The 24268-nt window shown below is 35.2% G+C and overlaps 1 protein-coding gene across 1 annotated transcript in view; it reads right to left on the minus strand.

The window, feature by feature from the left end:
* Positions 1–24268, minus strand: part of LOC110038588 (serine/threonine-protein kinase STY17-like) — a 44161-nt gene that overhangs the window by 14883 nt on the left and 5010 nt on the right. Inside the window, exons 3-5 of the mRNA XM_020743464.1 lie at positions 24131–24226; positions 10552–10637; positions 10335–10455 (exon numbers count right to left, since the gene is read on the minus strand). Coding sequence (XP_020599123.1) covers positions 10335–10455; positions 10552–10637; positions 24131–24226 — 303 coding nt within the window. The remainder of the gene's footprint in view (positions 1–10334; positions 10456–10551; positions 10638–24130; positions 24227–24268) is intronic.

Consider the following 24268-nt stretch of genomic DNA (forward strand, 5'->3'; position numbering starts at 1 on the left):
TATATTCTAATAATGGTGTTTCCTTTATTTATATTTCCTAGTTATACACACACACACACACACACACACACACACACACACACATTAAGACAAGGTGAATAAAATTATTTTTAGTTTCTACATGGTATTAGATCCGTAGCGCCAAAATTTTCTTGTGTTCTCACTCCCTATCATGGTCGCAGCTGCAGCTCATCTTCAAGGTCGTTTTAATTATGAGTTCTTCCTTTGACGGCTTCCTCGGCTATACTCCTCGTCTCATTGCCAACACAATGACCAGCTACAACAAACCGAAGAACTCAACGAACATCTCGTGCAAACCCGACCACCTACCCCAAAGAATTGTAAAACTCCATGAAGACCTGTTGTTGGCTGCCATTAGACATGTATGAGGTTCACACATGAACATGTCCTAACAATTCTGCCTTGTGCGGAAGAATTATTGACCAAAAAAGGACCATCAAATTCTTCCTTGGCCTTAATAAAGTTCTTGATGAAGTTAAGGGGAGAATTATGAGAATCAAACCCATCCCTACCATCTTGAAAGCTTTTGCAGAAGTTTGAAGGGAGGAGAGCATAAAGAATTTGAAGATGAAAGACAACCACACCACACCATTTGTTGAAGGATCAGTCTTAAAAAGTCAAAACTTATCTCAGAATAACAAGCCCAAGAAAGGACGTCCATGATGTAACTATTGTAAGAAACTTGGTTATGTGAAAGAAAAGTGTTGGAAATTACATAACAAACATGCAAATTGAAACCAATCGAATGAAAATTATGATGGAGAGAACCATGCAAATGTTGTTGTCACAACCAACAACAATTCAGAATTCAGACTATTCATAAGGAGCAAATTAAGGCATTGCCGAAAACGTTTAATCCCAATTCCAGATAAGTATCAAAATGCTCTGCCGAGCAGTCTACCAACTTGATGGAACACCAAAGTATCATATCCTCTTATCTTGGAGCAATGGAAGATCTCGACATTGGATGATAGATTAAAGTGCTTCTGATCACATGACTGAATATATTCATGCTCTCGTCAACTACCAAGAGATCACCACCTCCAAATTTGCTAGACTTGTCGATGGATCTCACTCCAAGATTGTTGAGAATGAAAAGTGGAAATTTTCAAGGATATTCATCTCTCTACTGTGTTATATGTTCCACAACAAGATTGCAACTTATTTTCAATTAGCACATTTAGTCATGACTTGAATTGTGCTACTACATTCTATTCTAACTCTTGTGAATTTTAGATGGTGGATTCGAGGAGAGTGATTGACAGTGTTGAATTGCATCAAGGTCTATACATGCTCAAGAAGAGCCATCTTTTAACACACAAGTGTCTTCTCCACCATCTTCTTCTCATATTCATGAGTTTGTTGTGTATAAATCTGTTGATAATCAAGTTTTATTATGGCATTACCATTTGGATCATTCTAATTTTCATTATGTTGAAAAGTTGTACCCCAAAATCTTTATTAATAAAAAGTCAGAGCTTTATCAATGTAAAATCTGTCAAATGGCTAAGCATACTTGTCATGTTTATCATCTGTCTCACATAATTTTTCTACGTTCCATAGTAATATTTGGGAATCATCAAAATTAAAAATCATAAATGGAGCTAGATATTTTGTCTCTTTCATTGATGATCACACTATCCGAAAGAAAATACGTTCTAAACCTACTAAAAGAGACAAGAATGTTGGGGTATAAACCTGCTGAGACTCCATGAATTTCAACAAAATGTAACATTCAGGGGGAGAAAAGATACTAGTGAAAAAGATAAATACCAAAAATTGGTTTAAAAACTTATATACCTATCACACACTAGACCTGATATCGTTTATTTTGTCAGTATTGTGAGTCAATATATGAATAGTCTAAATGAAGAATATTCGCAAATGATTTACAAAATATGGAGATTGCTTAGGAAGAGCGCTGACAAAGGATTATTGTTTAAAAAATTAGGCAACATGAAGGCAGAAATTTACAATGATAATAGTTGGGCAGGAGAACTCACAGACAGATGATCCACATCTGGGTATTGTTCTTATATAGGGAGAAATCTTATCACATGAGGAGCAAGAAGCAAGCAATGGTCTCTATAAGTAATGCATAATTTGAGAATCAAACACTTGCTTTGAGAATTTGTCAAGGAATTTAAATCCAAATGTTACTAAATAAGTTAAGATGCTCCACAGTCAATGTCATAAAGATATTTTATGGTAGTCAAGCCGCAATTAGTATTGCAAAGAGCCCTATGCATCATGACAGAACCAAACATATTTAGATTGAAAGATATTTTTATTAACTTTATAACGACAATCAAATCTCTAGCTGTTATTACTTATTATTTCTTGCCTATTAGATTTAAATTCCCTCATCATGTTTTTTTTTTTTTGCTTCATTTTATTTTATTCCTTTCCTATTTATTTTATTTTGTTCTATTTCTTTCCTTTGTTGTGTTAATTATAATTTGGTTAAATACCCCCATCTTCTATCAATAAAATTGAGATGCTCTATTTCAAATCTCAACATGATATCAAAATCAATATTCTAACCTTATCTGTCGGCTATTCCTTCTGTTTTCCCCGTTAGAGCTATTTCTCCCGCTAATTACTTCTCCCATCCAGCATAGCTGTCTCATGAGAGCAGTCTCCATCCCGAGTAGCCGTCTCCCATAAAATTATTCTGTTGCATTCTTCTAAGAGAAATTCTGATGTCAGTCGGGATTATCCAGCCGAAAGATTATCCTTGCTAAAGTCACTTGAGAGGAATTCTGCTGTCAGCCGGAATTCTCCTACTGTAGCCGTCTCCCGTGAGATTATCCAGCCGGTCTAGCTGCAGAATTCTGCTGTTGTCTCCTTGACTAGCTGCAGAATTCTGACGTTTATCCAGCCAAGCTGCAGAGAGAATATTTCCCTGCAGAGTTCTGCTGTGTTTTTATCCTATCCTTGCCGCCTGGCCATCCAGAAGGGGCCTATTCTGCTGTCCAGAAATTCTGCCACCGGCAGACTCCATCTTCAGCATTTTTTCCTGCTTGTCTCTGCTGTAATAACCCAGCTTCTGCCGTTGATTCTGCTGGTCCCTGTGCAGCTGTCGCTCCCCTCTAATCCAGCTGCCGGTGTTTTCTACAGGAGCCGCCGGCCTTCCCTGCTGATCCCTCCCGCTTGGTTTGGCCTCTGTTTCCTGCAGCAGGCCAACTTTCTGGTTGTCCAATAATCCGGATTTTAGATTTTCTGCAGTCCGGCACCCGGATTTCCTGCAAATTTCCTACGGATTACCCCATATCCAACCGACTCCTTCAAATCTCCTTCATTACATCCATCAGCCAACATAATGTCTCAACCGAATCCTACCCTGAACATCCCGGAATCCTCTGGATTAAAAAAAAAACCAGATGGAACACTTGATCAAACTTCTTGGGGACCTCAGGGTAAAGTGTCCATCGACCTGCCAAATCCGACAATGTACTCTTCCTATGGCCCTCACAGTTTATTCCACCTCTAGTCCGTGGACTATTGATTCAGGAGCCACGAATCACATGATTGGATGGTCACAAGCTTTCTCGACCTAATATCCATTGCTCTAGAAAAAATAAAGTCATAATTATCGATGGTTCTTGTAGTTTCATTACTGATAAATGGTTGATTGTACATGTTCTAACTCTGCAATCTGTTTTACATGTTCTCCAGTTGCAATATAACTTGTTACCAGTCAGCAAGTTGATGAATGATGTTGATTGTATAGCTAACTTCTCTTCTGATGGTTGTCTTTTTCAGGATCGTCGTTCATGGATGATGATTGAAACTGCCAAGAGGATAGCTGGACTCTACTATTTTCAAGAGCAGAGCACGGAAAATACAGACACACCTCTCAAGAGTTGTAGCTTATCTCGAGTCATTGAATGTTTCATTATGTTATTGCATTATCGTTTATGTCATCTTAATTTTCAATATTAAAAAAAAAATTATATCATTTGATGTTTGTTAATAAAAACTCTTTTAATTTCAATTGCAAGCCATGTCAGTTGACCAAACATCATCGAGTTCATTACCCATCCCACACTTACACTCATTCCGCTCCTTTCTCCCTCATTTATAGTGATCTATGGGGACCTTCTCGTACTCCCAGCTACACGAATGAAAGATATTCATAAATATGATTTATGACCACACTCGGATGACATGTGTCTACATTTTAAAAAACAAATCGAAAGTTGTTGTTAGCTTCCAAAACCTATACACCTTCATTTTAGCTTAATTCAAAAACCCTTATTCAGGTCTTTAGAACTGATAATGGTCATAAAATTTTCAACTTTATTTTAGGTGAATTCTTGGTGAGTAAAGTCATCCTCCACCATAACTCATGTACGGACACTCTTTAACAAAATGGGATAATCGGGAAAAAAAATCGTTATCTTGTCGATATTGCTCGCTCCATTATATTTTAAGAAAAATTGGCCACATATCTCATAAATATATTCACAAGTTCTAAACCGTCCTGATGTAAACCCCAAGGTTTTTGGATGCATTGTCTTTGCTCAGAACATTGCCCCTAATCAGAGTAAACTTGATATCAGATCCATAAAATATATCTTTCTTAAGTACTCTGCCACTCAAAAGGGATATCGGTGTTTTGATCCTGCCACTAACCAAATCTATGTGAGTGCTGATGTTTCCTTCTTTGAAAACATTCCCTATTTTCCTAGTTCGATCTCAAGTGAAGGAGAGCTTGAGTTCTTAGACATTATCCCTTATCCTACTCCTATGAATGTTCCCCCCATTGTTCCCGCTACTAAAGAGTTCTTTGTCCCGATAAGTGCACTATCCAGTGAGTTCCTAGATCCGGTGAATGCACCATTTCCTCCTCCCACAATCCATGTCTACAGTCAGCGCGCCGGTTTCAATGCTCATACTCTAGAACCCGCTACCTACTTACAGGACCTTGACTCTACCCCGGACAAAATGATTAGTGTGACCCCTCCTTGGAATGAGGAGATGAGCTCTCCAAGTAAGGTATGTAATCAGACAAGCTTCCTCTATTTTATGATAAAATATGTCTCTTTCTACAGTTTATCACTGACCTACAGAGCAGTTGTCACTAAACTGATGGCCATCATATCCCGGCTACTATTGAGGTTGTTTTTGGTAATCCAGCCAAGAAAAAAGCAATAAGGAAGGAGATGGATGCCCTTCAGTGGAACCATATATGGGACGTCGTTGATTTTCCTCTGGGTAAGAAAATTATGGGGCATCAATGGATTTTTAGCATCAAGTTCAACTCTGACGGATCCTTTGAACACAACAAGGCACGATTAGTTTTCAAAGGATACTCACAAACCTATGAAGTTTACTATGAGGAGACTTTTGCTCCAGGGGCTAAGTTAAACACTATTTGGGTCATGTTATCCCTTGCAATGAATCTGGACTAGCCCTTTATTCTGGCTAGATGTCAATAATGTGTTCTTGAATAGAGCGCTTACTGAAGAGGTATATGTCTCTTCCTCTTGGCGTTGACTCTACTGCTTCCAAAGGGTGAGTGTGCAGGCCACCAAATTCTCTTTATGGACTAAAGCAATCTCCCATGATTTGGTTTGACAAGTTCAAAAAGGTGGTCGTGGGGCATGGTTTTACTCAAGCTAAATCGTATCACACTCTTTTCTTTCGACATTCCTCCAATGGCAACGTAACTATTTTAATGTTTATGTTGATGTTATTGTTCTTACAGGTAATGATCTCCCAGCACCGAAAACCTTGAAAAACATTATTAAATCCTTTGCAATGAAAGATTTGGGATCTCTCCGGGTCTTTTTTATCTCAACATAAATATGTGATTGAACGCTTGAAATAGAATAACTTTCTTCTGTGCAAACATATGGTTGTCCCTATGGATTCCAATGAAAAATCATCTGACATTTACAATGTTGTGTCTGTCAACACGAATCACTATCAGCGCCTTGTGGGGAAACTCATTTACCTCGTCATACTCACCCTGAGATATGTCAAACTGTTGGTATAGTGAGTTAATTCATGTATGACCCTTATGAGCACCATCTCAAACTGTTGGTATAGTGAGTTAATTCATGCATGACCCTTATGAGCACCATCTCCAAGTTATCCACCAGATTCTTCACTATCTAAAAGATACTCCAGGCACGGTTTTTTTTTTGTCTCATTGCACATCTCAGTCTATAGTTGTTTATACAGATGTTGATTGGGTCGGGTCAGTTTATGACCAACATTCCACCTCGGGGTATTCCTCATTTGTATGGGAAAATCTGGCCACATGGAAAAACAAAAAAGTGTCTGCGGTTACTCAAAGCAATGCTGAAGCTGAATTCCAGTCCATGGCTATGGGATCTATGAAGCTCTCTGGTTACGCATCATGCTCCGTGAACTCCGTATGTCAATCTTCATCCCGCTAAAGCTATTCTGTGATAATAAGTTGCTATCAACATTGCTCACAATCCATTCTAGCATGATCGTACAAAACATGTGGAGATTGACAGATACTTCATTAAGAAAAAGGTTGAGTTCAGATAAATTTGTGTCTTTCGTACCCTCAAGTGGTCAACTAGCGGATATCCTCACCAAAAATCTTCCTCGACCTTTGTTCGATGACTTCAAATCTATGTTGAACATGATTGACATCTATGCTTCAACTTGAGAGAAACCATTATTACTTATTCTTTCTTGTCTATTAGCTTTAAATACCCTCATTATGGATTTACTTTTTTCGCTTTATTCTATTTTATTCATTTCCTATTCATTTTATCATGTTTTATTTTTTTCATTTGTTGTTTGTGTCTATTGCAATTGGGTTATCCCTTCTTCTATCAATAAAATTTGCTGATCTATTTCAAATCTCAACAATTTATCTCTAAAAAGGTCGATGGTGACATTATACACTTAGACTACATTACAACTCATCTTCAAGTCGTTGATTTCTTCACAAAATCCCTAACCACCTGGTAGCTTCACTAATTTGAATACCAAGTTGGGTGTCATTACAACATCTATGACCTAGCTTCAGAGGGAGTGTGGAATTCCTTCCTTGCAAGAAATATACATAGAGAAGGAATTTATTTCCTTATCTCAAAATATACTCCAGTAATAGTGTTTCCTTTATTTGCATTTTCTATTTTATGTGTTTCCCTATTTAAAGAGATTCTTATTTTATTTTAGTTAGTTATTTTATACATATTTTGTGAAGTGTAATGTTTATGAGAAGGTGAATAAAATTATTTCTGGTTTTTACACCAAAAGTTAATACACATGAGATAAGATGAGGAGTATAATCAAGGGACAATTGCATACATAGCACCTGAAGCACTGCTATTTACAAATCTAGCACCCTCTTTCTTCCGTTTTTCAAATTCTCACTCAAATATCAAAATTCATGATAAAACCCCAACCAATACTTTCCGTTTTCATCAAATTTTCAATGGTTTAATTGTGGCACGCATAAATACATCAATTCCGTAGTTCATAAATATCATCAGGGTGCTAGATTCTGCAAATAACAATGTTTGGGGTACCATGCATGTTATTATCTCTATAACCAAAAGTTCTTCCTGCGACAAGGGATGCCAATACTTGATAGAAAACAAAGTATTATAATTATAGTTTAATAAAATGGAGTGCTTATGCAGTAAAAAAAGGCATGGTTATCCTATTTTCAAGTTAGGGGCATGGCTAGTAAATCAAGGGATACTGGATGATTAACCTATTGTCATTTTATTATAAGGTAGGCTTTATTTTTATATAAATAGTAGCTTAGATAAGATATTTTCTTACATTTATTTTATTGTTAACCAAACAAATCTGAGTAATCAGAATTACATTAATTTTATTCTACATTTTCAAAAAAACCATTGTTCTAAATACATGAAACCAAACAATAACTTAATTCATATTGACATCCTCCATTTTTGCTTCATGTTAATTACTAGTAGTTAAAATGTCATTTATCATTTAATACAATGATTGTGTTCTTTGCTTGATAAAAGGAGATAAGATTATAACAAAAAAAATGAGTTGTTCTAAAAATATTGTTAAGATATATTATCTTTTACTAATCTAATTTGATGTCATTATCAGCAGCAAATGACATCATGCTCCCAGATTTTGGATTACCAAAAATCATGTGCCACTCATCAAGAGGCATGCTTGCAGTTGACCTCACTGATGCTAAAATCTGTGATTATGAAGTTAAAGTTGCATTGCTAGTCTGCCTTAAACTTAGCTTCCTTCTTGAACCACATTAAGGAATAGGAATTTGGATGAGTGTGATCTTTAACTTTGATCTGCCAACCAATTCCTCTAAAATTAAATTCTTTTAAGTTCCTAAATCAAAGAAAAAGAAAATAATACTACCCTGACAAAAATACTTAGCTTGAAAAGATCATCCTTGGCCTCGTCTTATTACTATTCGCCTGCTGAAGGAGCAAACTTGTCTCGACCCTTTCATTTGGACTATTTATTGGGCAGTCTTTAGGCCTAACTGCCGGGTAGAGCTTCCAACGCTTGACGTTAGTATGACTATAGAATTGGCAATGTGCGCAAAAAGTTCCTCTGTTATTTGTTGTCAAAGAATGCGTTTCCCTCCTTTATAGTTGACTTTTATCTTACCTATTTGATGGTTATTTTTCTGGGCCATCAACTTGGAATTAGTTTCATCAATCAAGGAAATCGAGAGCAACACCAGTTCCTGAAAAAAGTTGTTAACCTTGATATGAACTTCATTAGGGTCGAGATTTCCTCCATTAGTGTTTCAAGAGAACTTCAACATCTTCCATATCCTTGCTGTAATTAAAATTTATCATCTAGACTGGCAAGTGCACATACCATAGTTTCATGAATATAAAATCAAAGAATCACATCCCTTCCAAGGCCTTCAATTTTGTTTGAAGACTTCAAGTACTTTTTGCATTGTCAATGCTCCCGCTTGATTAGAGATTGAATTAGCCCGGTTTGTGATCAAGCTTTTTTCCACATTGATGGCAAAGTCGTTTTTTTTTTTTTTGTCTTTGCCATTTCCCCCTCCCATAAGCAGAATATGAGATCTTATACCGGTAAGGTGATCTAAGTCTCAATTGATCAAATACACAAGGGTACAACAACAAGAACAACAAAGCCTTAATCCCACTATGTGGGGTCGGCTACATGAATCATTTTTCTCTATTGTATCCTATTTAGTGTCATATTTTAATTCAGTTCTAATAAATTAAGCAAATTTTTTATACAATAAGCCCAAGTCTTCCTAGGCCTACCTCTGCCTAAATAACCAAGAGTATGGCAAAATATTTTATGAGCCTAAGTTGAAGTTTGTGAGGGAATGAACGACAAGACAATGAAGATTCTTCTCCTTTCATCCTACATAATTGTTGGAAATTTTCTTGCACCAGCTGCAAAAATGTGTGTAATCAATCTAATTACATGGATAGAATTTAATCAACTAGAGCCTTCTTAATTGAAATTTGGTTACGTACAAGACAATTTCTATTTATAATGCAAAAATATAATTAGAAAATCAACCTAATTGCCAAAATCAAGTAGATGATATATCATTAAAATTCAAAATCTAAAACAGCCTTTTCAAAATTTAAGTATGCAACTCCTAAAGACAAGGAAAGACAATTTAAAAACCAAAAAGCAAGGAATTAAAAAGCCAAATCATAAAACCAGAATATCAAACAACAATCAACCCTACATGAGTTGATCAAGACATGCACAGACATCCAAGCCCAAACCCAAATCCTAAAAGAAACCTGTCCTGACTTCCAGAGTCATTTTTTGTCTGCTTTCTTTGATCCTGCCCTCAAATTGACTGGTTCTAGCAGATCCAACAGGTTAATCATCTTTCACTATCCCACTCGTTATCAACAAAATCTAGATGTTCTACTACTTAAATTAACCAGAACAAAAAAACTTTAAAAGACATAACATGCCATTTCAGTTTTAAAAACAACATATTGAAATAACATGGAACATCAGAAATGAGCTTATGTCCATCACCAAATGATTTAATAGAATTTGGGAACTTTACATACTTAGCACGCAATTCTTATGTATTTACACACCTAAACGTTCATATTTACATATCTTTGGTGCTTTAACCTTATGCATGAAAAGGTGTATTTCACATTTAAAAAATGGTAATAGTGCTATTTTTGGTGTAATATTAAAGATTTGAGTGCAACATGTGTAGGCATCAAAGTTTAGGTGTGAGATGTAAATATATAAGAATAATGTGCTACGTATGTAAATTTCCCTGATTGAAAACAGAAGGTAGAGCATCTTATATATATGCATGAGTTACAAAAAACCTTAGGCAAATATTCTGTAACAATCATCATTGGACTGCTTTGTGTGACAGCACCCAAAAACTGCACAACATTTGGATGGCGTATCTGCTGAAGCAGTTCAAGTTCGTCCCTGAATGCCCTTCTGCAAATATCAAATAAGGAACAACACGCAAATAAAAGACTTAGCAAGATAAATAAATAGGTATATTAATATATGTAACTGAGACCACCAACCCACACTTTATCTCCATCTTCAATGAGCTCTTCTCCAAGCACTTTGACAGCTACTCTAATTCCTCTCCATTTTGCTGTACGATATGTTCCCTAAGAAGCATGGAAATAAGAGATTGAAATCATGCGCAAATTTGGAAAAGCATTGCAGCCTCACTATTTTAAAAATTTCAAATTTATGATTAGGGTGGGCAATCTACCTATTAGGAAGGATCGTGATTCAAATTGGCAAACCGATTGCCACTGTTTGAAATCCGAAAAACCGAACCAATCAAAATTTTAATAAAACTGAACCGACTAAACTGAAATATAATTCAATTTAAATGGTGCAGTTATGAACAAACCAAAATTTAGTTGGTAATTGGAGTTCAATTATGAACAAAGATCACGAATTTCATATCTCATATGTAAATATTAAATTAATTTCATAGGTCCTCCATTTAAATGCAATTTTTTTTTATTTTTCAATTTGTCGGTAAAATGAAAATTAAAATCAAACCAATAACAGAAACTAAATATTAAGGTTCTAAAAAAAGCATTGTATCTTTGAAACAAGCTTAATCAACCGGTCTCGTTTGGCTTGGTTCAGATTTTCAGATTTGACCAAATAATACATTCCCCTATTTAGGTACCATCTTGGAGGTAGATAAACAAACAAGACACTAGGGAAATTTTTTTTTGGATTGATGTGTCCGCCATAGGTCTTAGAAGATTTTTATTTAAATGATCAGATACGGCATTTAAATAATAATATATCTCCACGAAGAGAAGAAATATTACTATAGAAAAGGAACTAATCATTCAGATGATGAAAATATTTGAAGACTTACGGGTCTACGTGGACTAAGATTTTCTATGTGTGCAAGAAAAAGTTTATTTTATTCTAAGGCCTAAGGGCAAACCCTCATAGTTAATTACAACTTTAAGGTTGTGAGTTCTAAAAAAACTCTCGATTAAAATATTGACCTATGTTACTTAGATTCCAACGTTGAACTTGCAAAGTTAGTAATTCAGATGTGACAGAAGGATCTAAGTTTGGAGTTTTGGAAGAATTAAGCTCAAGGATTGGGACTTTCGATCTAATGACGGTGTGTCATGAAAAAACCCGGGTATGAGAGAATTGACCATCCCAGGGAGGTTGTTTGACTAGATCTAAACTTGACGATGATTGAAGGGCTTTGAGCTAAAGTCCAGGTGGAATCAAAAGAGTTTAAAATGAGTCAGATCAATTTGTTTAATTGAAATTTTTAGTTGGAAAGGATCCCTAAACTAACAGGTAGAGTCAAGTATGAAAGATTTATAAATAGAATTGAAAATCCTAGCTAGCCTAGACTCTACAAAGAGTCTAAATGGGTGAACTAACATAAAATTTGGGAATAACACCCCCGATCAAGATGCATGTGGCTTTCCACCATCGCGGGTGCATTGGTATCCTTCAACTATGAACAAACTATATAACCAGAAATCTCTGCTTAACGTCATATGAATGACAAATAGAGACTTTTGTTAGCTAAAGGTGGTTGGTGGTGTTTTTGTCAGTAACTATGGTTTACTTCATCCTAGGCACCCACACAATTCTAGGGGGTAAGATTGTTTGTTTTATAGGTTTTAATCCTTAATTCTGACTATAGGTACCCAGTAAACTAATTTAGATTTCTAGACTGGACTAATACAATATGTGTGACCCCCAATTTTATTTTTATGTTGGCCAACCTAGGGTTCATGTCAGATCTACCTATGTTTGGCTCTCATTTTTTAAATTAATGGATTTTAGATTTTTGTTTAGGGTTCTGCATTTAGTTCGTGGTTTGTTTTGATTCCTAGATTGTCGGTCATCGTGAAATTCAAAGTTCCTATAGGTTCAAAAATTTTGCAAGTAACATATTTTATTAAAATATTCACAAAAAGAACTTACATGTAGGGCTGTCAAAAAAAGCTTGTCGTTCATGAACAGCTCATGTTCTATTCATTCGTTAAGCAAGCAAACCGAACACAAACATTTTTTTTAATTCGATTTATAAGCAAGTCGAACACGAACCAAGGATTGTTCGTTCGTGTTCGGCTAGTTTTAGCTCGAAATAATAAAATAATAATATTTATTTATATCATTTTTATATTATTTTTTATATGTAATAAAAATTGCTAAGTTTTAATATTTTTAAAATTAATTTGGGTAGTAATAATTACATGAACGTCCACGTAAAGGGATTAAGATGTTGTTGTTGTTATAGGAATAAGGGTTGGGTTGGGTTCGGCTCAGTTGGGCTAGGTTGGGTTAGATTGGGCTAAGTCAGGTAGGTTGGGTTGGGCTGGTTTAGGTTAAGTTGGATTAGGCTAGATTGAGTAAGGTTCGGTTGCGCCCAAACCCTAAACCCTAAAAGTTTAGGGTTTAGGGTGCTAGGGTGGGCTGGGCTGGTTTAGGTTAGGCTGAGTTAGGCTAGGTTGGGCTGGGTTAGAATGGGCTGGGCTATGTTGGGCTGGGTTTGATTGGGTTGGGCTGGGTTCGGTTGGTTGGGTTGGGTTGGGTTGGGTTGGGTTGGGTTGGAGTTTGGGTTGGGCTAGGTTGGGCTCGGTTGGGTTGGGCTAGGTTGGGCTAGGTTGGGTTGGGCTACGTTGGGTTAGATTGGGTTAGGTTGAGTTGGGTCGGGTTAGGGTTTGGTTGGGAGCACCTCATGAAGAAGAGGAGGCGAACTGGAAAAAAATTGAAGATGAGGAGGGAGGAGGAGCAGAGAGAGACGCTATGGAAGAGAAGCATGGGGGCTATTTATAGGCGGCTGGAAGGAGAAGATCAGCGGCGGGAATGATTTGTTCCACTGGATCGACCCCAACGACCGTCGGTTAAAATGAAGATCGACGTTCGTGCTTCCCTTGGCGATTGGAGCTCCCACGGATCGCCATTGGAGCTCTCGACGGCGAAATGATGCATTGATTGGCCGAGATAGAGCAGTAAAGGCCTCCGATAGCCGGTGGCGCAGGTGCGCAGGTGCGCAGGCGGGCATGCGTGTTACTTCTGTGCAGCAACAAAGAGCGGGGGCGGGGTGAACCCCTAGTGTGTGCGGGCTCGTGCTTGCCACCAATGCCCTCAAGTTTCCCGAATCACACCACGAGAAAAATTAATAGGTGAACCCGGTTCAACTTTAATCCGTCGGGCGCCGAAAGATACAAAAAATTACTTTATGTTAGACTCAGCGATTTTCGTCGATTCGCATTCGGGCTTCTTCCTACTTCGGCTCTTCCGGCTCTCTTCGGCTCCGGCTCTCTTCGGCTCTTCGGATGTCCGTTTGTCTTCGACGGTAGTGGTTCTCCATTTAAACAGCTGGTGGCGGTTCTCCATTCGGTTTCGTCTCTTGGAAACGAAAGGTCGGTTTCGCAATACTCATTATAAATATTAGTGCTTAGTCGTTCGGCAACAAGAAGTGATTTGTTTTCTTTCGCTTTTTAGCACACAAAATGGAAGGTCGCAATGGTACAGAAGAAGAAGCTACTGGTCTCCCAAAATCGTTGAGGTGAGGACATGTTTATTTTAGAGAAAAAAATAAAGTTATAGTGGTGTTATAGTAGTGTTATAGTCGTGTTATTGTGTGTTATAGTCGTGTTATTGTGTGTTATTATGTGTTATAAATGTGTTATTTTGTGTTATTGTTGTGTTATATTGTTATAATTGTATTATAAATGTGTTATATATATATGTGTTATTCTTGTGTTATGTTATTTAGGAAATGTGTTATTGTTGCGTTATGTTATTTAGGAAATGTGTTATAGATATGTTATTGTGTGTTATAGATGTGTTATTGTGTTATTGTTGTGTTATGTTATTATAATGGTGTTATAGATGTGTTATTGTTGTGTTATGTTATTAGAATTGTGGTATAGATGTGTTATTGTGTGTTATTGTTGTGTTATAGTTGTAACATAAACATAACACAATCATAACACAATAATAACACATTCATAACACACGATAACACAACATTAACACAACAGTAGTACAACAATAACACAATTATAACACAACAGCAACATAATAGTAACACATAATAACTCATTTGTAACACAACAATAATTTAATTATTGCAGTCATATAACACATCAATAACGCATATGTAACACTTCAATTACACATATGTAACACAACAATAACACATGTAACCCGACAATAACATATATGTAATAATAACAATTGAGTCATTTTAAAATGTGTGAATGGAGAATGTTATCTATATAATAATATTTTCTTATGTTTGTTGTTGTAGGTATATGAACGCAATAATGTTCAATTGTAGATGTTGTCCTTCTGCAATGAAGAGTGCACTATATACTGTTAGACACATTGTACCCAAGGAGACCATGAATTTTTTAAGAGAAATAAATGTCAGTCAGTTTTTGACATGTCTCCTTATCCCCAAGATAATGTGTTGACTCTACATATCATAAGATTTGGAATAATGAAAGAAGAGCTTTTGTGATAGGTGAAAAGTTGGTACAATTCCATGCAAACCATGTGGCGTTGTTGTTAGGCATGCCCAACAAAGGAGAATCTGTTAGTTTGAGGAAAACTTCGTCATCTCGTGTAGATTCGAGAGCAATAAAGGAAGATGTGACTAAGTTTTCAGGAGAACCTTCCACTCCTTTTGAGAAATTATTTCTCAAGTTTTTTCTGACAAATTTATTCTTTCCCTCGAGCAATTTCGGCGTGCCCGCAAGTCTTTATGCATTTGAAGAGAACATATAGACTTTCTCTTCGTTTAACTGGTCTGTTGTCATCTGTGATTATATGATTGATCAAATAAACTTTGTTGTAATCAAAATAAGGCGGAATCAGCCACTTGGTTACATAAGTGGTTTTGTATTTCTTTTATCTAATTGTTTTTGTTTTTTTCTTTTTTTGCCTTCTGACAAAATGATTTTTGATATGTGTTATCTGCAATTTTGGTTCTTTGAGCACACAACTTTATTTACTCCTGCTGCACCCGAGGCTAGACCATGAATGCTGAGGTGGCCAAAAATTTGTGGGTGGACAGCAACACAAATTCATGAAGCCTTTAGGGTGTTCAAGCATGTACAGGTAAGTAAATTTATTTGTTATAAGATTTTATTTGGGTAAGTTTCTATATTGTTTTACTAAATATAGGTAAAATATTGAACGACACATTCATTGACTTGAAGGAAGATGAGCTCCACTTGTTGTCCAATCCTGAGCATGGATCACCCAGCCCTGCTATGACTCTTCCTTGTACTGGTCGTCGTGAAACTCCAGTCGGACCTCAATAACCCAAATCCCATGGTGTTGGTCCAATTTTTTAAGCGAGGTAACCCAGAAGCAACACATAGAAGAGGAGGTAATGAACTTGAAGGAATAATCAAGCTACTTAAATCTCAACAACAAATAAATTTAAGTTTATAGGAATTTATGTTTGTTATGAATAAACAAATGACTAATGTTGAAGAGTCATTGTCCACCCTCACAACATGGTTAAGAGATTAGAAGAAACCAAAACTGATAAAGAGCATGCAAGTCGTCGAAAGAGTAAGTCCAAAGATGTGAAAAGAAAAATGAGAAGAATTAATGATAATTTACCAGCTCACATCAAAGAGCCAGTTGAAGTTCTTATTGCTCGGGATGACACATTCGGAGAAGAACCCGCTGAAGTTGTTACTCTGGATCTTCTTTGCTCTCTTTCCCATACGGTATGTATCTCAGTCTTTTCCCTTCAGTAGCTTATTTTATCATAATTGAAAGTTTTAATAATATTTGCTTTTTTTTTTTTTGTAGGTTCATATTGTGTCGTCCATTGTAAATATTGAAGTTCAAGAGGGCCAAGATCAAATAAATGCTGCACAGAACAATGTTATAATAGGGGACGAGATACTACCGAAGGAACCCGATGAATTCAAACGAACAGCACATCATGTTTTTGATATTGTGTCATTTGCGGTAAACAGCTCATTTTAAAGTGTTCTATGTTATTTAACCCGATAATATGTTTAAGAACTTTTGTTCTTTTGTTCAGGGTCATGTTGCATGTGTTGTAGATATGGAAGACCCAAAAAGCCAACAATCGAAAATAAATTTAGAACAACCAATTTTTCATGAACCTCAATCAATAATAGTGTCAGATGTTGTGTCATTTGAAGCAGAGACAACTCCGGCTCAAGCTGAAGAAAATCTTGAACATATTGAGATGACGCCCGCTAGTTTAGGTACCTCTATAATCAACCAGGGACTACAAAGCAATCCCATAGTGATCACTAGCCAGAGCACCAGTTCCATTGTTGAGAGTCATGCGACAGTGGTATAAAAAAATAACCCCTTAATATTTCAATTTTTTAATTAGTGTTTATAATTAGCAAAGCAATCCAATTGTTTTATTCTGCAGCCTCGTTTTGCGACATCTTACCTAAAATATTATGGTAGATCATTAGTACCACGTGAGATGCAAGATGTTATCGATGACTGCATTGCTACATACATGGGGGTGTAAGTAACTTTTGACATTAGTTTTCATTTTATGCAATAGTTTTATATTCAAATGTAAAAATCTTTCTTTCTTAAATATGCATACATGATTTTCTTATAAATAAAGGTTTTGGGAGGGCAATTCACCGAGCCGGCCTCGAGGATGTATTGTTAAAAGGGTGTTTTGGAAACAAACATGTTGATGTTTTTACTGATATTTTGCGTGAAAGAATTGTCAGGTCACCTGAATTATACAGGCCTTACCTCTTTGTAACGTCGTAATATTGGGTAATTGCAACTGTTTAATTAATCCATATTTTTATGGCTCATACTTTCATTGTAGATACAATTCAATTTAACAACTTCTGCAGATGCATAAGAATTTGGATAGTGATGCTTTCTTGAAACATATCACGAAGGAAAGTATAAATGAAGCACAAGTTATTTTATTTCCTATAATTCATAACGGACATTGGACTTTGTTGTTAAGGGAGCTGAAATTGAGAAAATGAAAATTGTACAACTCTCTACCCAACAGTGTGCATAAGGATGTTGCCCACCAAGTTGTAGGTATATTACACACTAATAACATCCAATATCACAGAAATAACACTCTCATAATATTTGCAGGTAAAGTTGTTTGGAAAGGATGCTACAAACGTTTTTCTTAGAGCCAAAACTGTGACATGGGGACTTACACTTGTTAGGGGTGTACCAATGCAAAGCAATAGTGTTGATTGTGGTATGTTCGTATGCAAATTCATGGAAACGCTGGTGTTGGCACAAGCACAAGATACAGATTGGACCCCGTACTTAACTGGCAACAAGACATTGTGAGATTTAGAACTGAATTTGTTTACGAATAAAACTGACTAAAAATGTGTTTATATACATGTTCTAATTGTGTCCCTGTGTATGTGGTCTACGAATAAAACTAACTAAAAATGTGTTTATATACATGTTCTAATTGTGTTTTAGTTGTCTATTTTGGCTATCCTGAAGTAAAATAATATTTTCGCTAAATTAATACTATGTATAGATTGCTTCGTCCTCTTTATTGTCTCCTTAGAATGAAATAATGTATTTTGAAAAATTATTTTATCTTTTGAACTTTATAACTATTTTAATATAGGATTTACTACATTAAGAAGTAACTATTTTATGGTATAAAACTTTTATTTTGAAAATTTCTTCTTATAATGATATAACACGATAAATTTTAAAATAATGAGTCAATAATTAGTTATAACACATGAATTTTGAGCAATAACACGTCAATATTGCGCTATAATACTTGAATTTTGCTAAATAACGCGTCAATAATTCATTATAACACATGTATTTTTAAAATAACGTGTATACATTGTCGTATAACACGATGATTTAAAAAATAATGTGGTTAAATTAAACTATAACACACTATTTTTGTTAAATAACGCATCAATAATACCGCGGGATGGCGAAATAACACAAGTCTGTGTTATATGGCGGTGGAATAACGCAGGTCTGCGTTATATGACCGCTTCCCCATGTGTTATACTGCGGGACTGCGTTATAACACATGTCTTAGTTGTAATACCACGGGTAGAGGTGTTATAGGAATTCAGTACCCATGTGTTATAGCGATGGACTGCGTTGTAACACAGTCATGCATTATAATAATGCGGGGTAAAAGTGTTATAGGGCCGCGATACACATGAGGAATATTCTCCATGTGTTATACCGCATGGTAGTGGATTTTTATAAAAGTTATAAGTGTTTTTTATATGTTATTGTTGTGTTATTGTAGTATTTTGAGGTTTTATTGAGATAAATATATGTTTTAAATAGGTGTTATCGGCAGCGGAATAACACGGGCATGCGTTATAGGCGGCGGTTTAACAAAATTTTGCGCTATAGTGCGATTTGAACCTCAAATCGACGTGTTATAGTATTAATTAGTATTTAAATAATTAAAATCGATGTCATAATCGCGTTATTTTTGTTATTTACGCATTAACAACACTATAATAAAATAAAATATATTTTATCAAATTAGTAATATAACAATTTATATAAATTAAGTAATAATATATATGTTACAGTTACTGTAAATATTACATTATAACATATAATTTTGAATATGCTATATATAATAAATAGAATAAAATAACATTAATCCTGAATCTGCCATTTCATCTGCCATATAATGTGCCCAATCAATCATTAAATATATTTTGATATGATTAGCAATATAACAATTTTTATAAATTACTTAATAACATATACTATAACATGTAATATATAAAATTAATTGAATAATTTAACATATAATATAATATATCATTAATGAATCATGAAAACATTTAATAAAATGATTTTAGTAAACAACCATCAAAATTACATCCAGATCACTTAGTGATGAACATATCAGAAGTGTTGTTGAAATACATGGACTCGATAATATTACAAATATAGATCACTTATTGAATTCATCAACAGTTGGTATATCCATGTGTTGGTTGTGATGCATCATATTACAAATTATTACGTACCCAAAACAATCATAATCAAGCCTGGACAACTCGTCGCTCTAGAAAAAACTTGTGAGTCTGTCACACTCATCGGTTTCAAAATCTCAAGCAAACATAGTTTCCTCAACTTGCCTCTCCATGAACAACTATATTAGAGCATTGGCATCTCCTTTCTTTATTCTTTCACTTCTTTCTCTTTGAATAAAATTGCATGCATCTCTTTTCGTGCATTATAGGTTCTCCACCCCCCAACCTCCGAAGTCATAAAGTTATATGCATCTGTTGTTCTAATCTTTGCTCCTGTTATTGATCTCAGCAAATATGCATTGAACTCACTTATATTTCTACTAAAATGCAAAAGATGTTTATCACCGCTTTCGGCAAGATGATGGTTATGGTTTTCAATGAATTTCTTTACAATCCAATTTCCTTCAACATCGATGGCATATCTAACCATGGCCTGCATCCAGTCCTCGTGTTAGCTTTTCTGAACTTCACAGAGTCTGTCAAGCTTGACTTCTTCTTGGGGTCAGCTTTTCCACAAATAAAATCTTTAATTTTAATCTTCTTCGAGTTTGGTCAATAGCTGTTATGATCCTTCCTAACGGAAAAGCCTACATGATGTGCATAGGCACAATAGCTTTCATATGTTTCATGATCATTGTGCACAGCAGTGCGAAGAAACGTCTCTGTGATTGGATCATTGCACTGCACATCACCACCCCAATTTAAAGATGGTAAGATAGATATAAGGAAAATAAAAACAACACAATAACACTACAAAAACTAAACAATAACATCACCATAACACTACAAAAACTAAACAAAAACATTATCATAACACCCCAACAATACCACAATATAACAACACTAACACCACTACAATATTACAATCACTAAACCATAACACCACTGTAACACTAGAAAAACTAAACAATAACATCACATAACACCTTAGTAACACGACAATAACACGACAAAAATACCTAAATAATACAACAATAACACTACTAGGAAAATACAATCTCTAAACTCTAAACGATAACACTACACCCTAAGCCTAGCAATAACATCACTATAACACTAGAAAAACTAAATCATAACATCACATAACACCTCAACAACACGACAATAACACGAGAATAATACAACAATAATAGAAAGATAACATTACTAAAACAATAAAATCCCTAAAACCTAAATCATAACAATAACACATTTATAACACTAGAAAAACTAAACAATAACACCACATAACACGACAATAATACGCCAATATTACAAAAATAATACAACAATAACATCACTAAGACAAAACAATCCCTAAACTCTAAACGATAACACTACAACCTAAGCCCTAACAATAACACCACTTTATAACATCACATAACACTTCAATAACACGACAATAATACGAGAATAATACAACAATAATACAAATATAATATTATTAGAACAATACAATCCCTAAACCCTAAATCATAACAATAACACATTTATAATACTAGAAAACTAAATAATAACACCACATAACACGACAATAATACGACAATATTACAAAAATAATACAATAATAATACCACTAAGACAAAACAATCCCTAAACTCTAAACGATAACATTACACCCTAAGCCCTAACAATAACACCACTATAACACTAGAAAAAGTAAATTATAACATCACATAACACATCAATAATACAACAATAATATGACAATAATACAATTGAAAACCCTAAATAAAACAAACAAAAAAAAACACAGTCCTAGCACTATACTAATCCTGAAACCTAAACTAAAATAACAAACATAAACAACAGCATAACACCAAAAATAACACTACACTAACTATAAGCTAAAACAACTAACAAAGACCAGCTGGAACCAACATAACAAAGCAATGCAACAGTAAAATCAAAATAAAATTAAAGCAAACTCACCTCTGATTTAAGCTTATCGACATTATTTAATGATTCCAAGATTAATATTTCTTCATATCCGGAGGAATCGAACACACCAGCTCGGAACCCAGCGCAAACACAACCTAAAGAGACAGAATCCGCCTTTTTTGGACTGGCGGCGGCATAAAATGCAACATAAGACTTTTGGCGGGATTAGCTATATGAACAAAAAGTCACTTTTCGCTTCTTGGGCTGGTCGGGTTTCAGAAGGGCCCGGTCGCCTGCTTTAATTTATTTATTTTACCTCCTATTGTGGTGGGTCCTAGCATTCCACGGGGCGAGCTTGCATTCGACTTCGCTTGCAACTCTGCCTGCAGAGTTCGGATGAAATAAGCGCTCGAAAATTTGGGCATGTTGACTAAAATGACAACCTCCATACATTTCGAAAGAGAGAAAATCAAGGAGTCCAGGAGTTGGTTTTGGTCAAAGTAATCCCCAAGATGAGGAAATTGGAGTTAAGTGTGCGACCTACCCAACGAAAAACTGAATTTGGTCAATTTTGATGTTCTCAACTCAATTTAATTGTATTTTGAGTTTGGAGTTGATTTGAGCTCATTTTAAAGGCAAAATTGTAATTATTGTTCAAATTATCGTTAGACTAAATCAGCCTCAAAACAAAGTCCAATTTAGACACAAATAAGCTCATTTGAAAGATTTCAATGATCTGAACTCGTTCACAAAGTTTGTTTTCAAAAATGGTGCTCACATCAATAATTTTTATGTGGGATGAATTGTCACACATGAAAACTTGCCACATAAAATTTCACGTAAAAAGTCATATGACAGGTCCAGAAGCTTATTTCACACCATTCATATGTTGATAATGAATCAAATGTAACTCATAGCATGAAATTCTAAACACTATAATGATCCATAGAGGAAACATTAATATCGGAGCATAGAAACTATAAATTCAGAATATTCCTTTGGCGAGCTGCATTTCGATCCAACTTCAGAGTTTGATTGAGGTTAATTGTATCTGATTTCTATTTTGCGTGTTTTAATTCAAACTTGTTTTAAATACTTCAGGTGAATGAAAGATTAACCAAAAGTAAGGTCAACAGACAAGCTGGTAACGAGTAGCATAGTAATCAAATTAAGAAAGAACCAACGAAGAAAAATCAAATCAAATAAATAACAATAAAGCAACTATTTCGCCGTATAAAGTAATACAGAATAAACCAATTGAGAGAACATTATTTCTTCTGTCTTGTTTAGTTAATTAAAGGATTCTTAAATCTTGAATAAGCTTATTATAATTTTTTCAATAATTAAATCCCAAAATAGTCTCTAACTATTCAAATGTGGCCAGTATAATCCTTGAGTTTTGCAACGGTCTAATTAAGTCACTGATTATTAAAAATTGATCCTATGACCCCTCATGTAAAAATCATAACACAAAAAATTCCCAATTTAGTTCCGCAACTATGCGAAATTGATCTCAATTTAGTCCCCAAGGGACAAGTTTGGATAAATTTTCAATAACAGCATAACTAAATTAGAGCACTAAAAAACTTTGAGACTAAATTGACCACATTCAAATGGTTGGGAAATCATGTAGGGATTTACCCCCTTTTCAATACACGTATCAATTAATGGAAAAGAAAATTGAACAAGTACATATCTTAAGGAATTTCTGAAAAAGAAGTTGGTTTTCAAAGGAAAAAAACAGCCAACTAAAATAAAGAATCATTTCAACAAATGTTTTAAAAGGTGAAATCAGGGAATTGAGGCAGCATTTTTAATTAGCGAGACGAGGCGTCAAAATAAAAGAATTTAAAACTCATAAAATTAAACACAGTTCATAAATTAATATCCAGAAATTAAACTGAATCTGGATGTAAACGTGATTCATATATTAATATCATGAATTGTATTCTTCTCTGCATCAAATTAAAGCTATATATATAATTTTATAATACTATTTACCATTCCTTAATATCACATAAGCTCTTCTGCAGTGCGGAGAAGAAAGCAGCTTATCTGCAAAGAAGAAAACTATAACAAAGCTTGTTTGCGAAAGTAGCTCGTCGGTGGTGCAAAAAGTAGACTATATTGAAGCTTGTGCATGGCACTCTGTCGAAACCAAAGTAGGGACACTTGAATGGACTCGAACAATGTCGAAAGGGCTTGGGACAACGACATTTGGGAGAAAAAGTGTGGCGTTTAGGACGACGGTGATTTGGAGACGAAGTGTCGCACTCGAGATGACGATGATTGGGAGATGAAGTGCGGTGCTCAGAATGACGATTATTGAGAGACAAAGTGCGGTGCTCAGGTCGACACCCGTTGGCTGTTCTTAGGATGTTAACTAAATACATGTCTCGGACGTGCCTCAGACATGCCTTAGATGCCACAAGGCATAACCGCATCGAGGCTTATGCCTCATTTTAAAAAGGTGTAAGCCTCACCCACAAGCTCGAGGCTTACACCTCGAGGCTACTCTTCAACACCTTAGATCGAGGAGTGCCTCAAGGCATCAGCCTGGAATGATTTTTTAAACAGTGATTTCAAAAAAATAGTTTTGTGACAACAAAAAATCTTTTCAACCTGATCAATTTTCATTTACTTCCTAAGAGAATCATGTCAGCACGTCTCATCGGAGCATAGGCACAGGAATATAATGTTCAATAGCCAAGTATAGAGTTAACAAATACCTTAGTGATACCAACACTCTTGCTGAAGTCAAATTCTCTGGGATTTATTTCATACTCAGGGATCTGAAGGGCACTTTTTACATGCATGGGTGCCATCTGAAAAAAAAAGAAATGTATATATATATATATATATATATG

The sequence above is a fragment of the Phalaenopsis equestris genome, unplaced genomic scaffold (assembly GCF_001263595.1).
Source record: "Phalaenopsis equestris unplaced genomic scaffold, ASM126359v1 Scaffold233169, whole genome shotgun sequence".
Classification (NCBI taxonomy): Eukaryota; Viridiplantae; Streptophyta; class Magnoliopsida; order Asparagales; family Orchidaceae; genus Phalaenopsis; species Phalaenopsis equestris.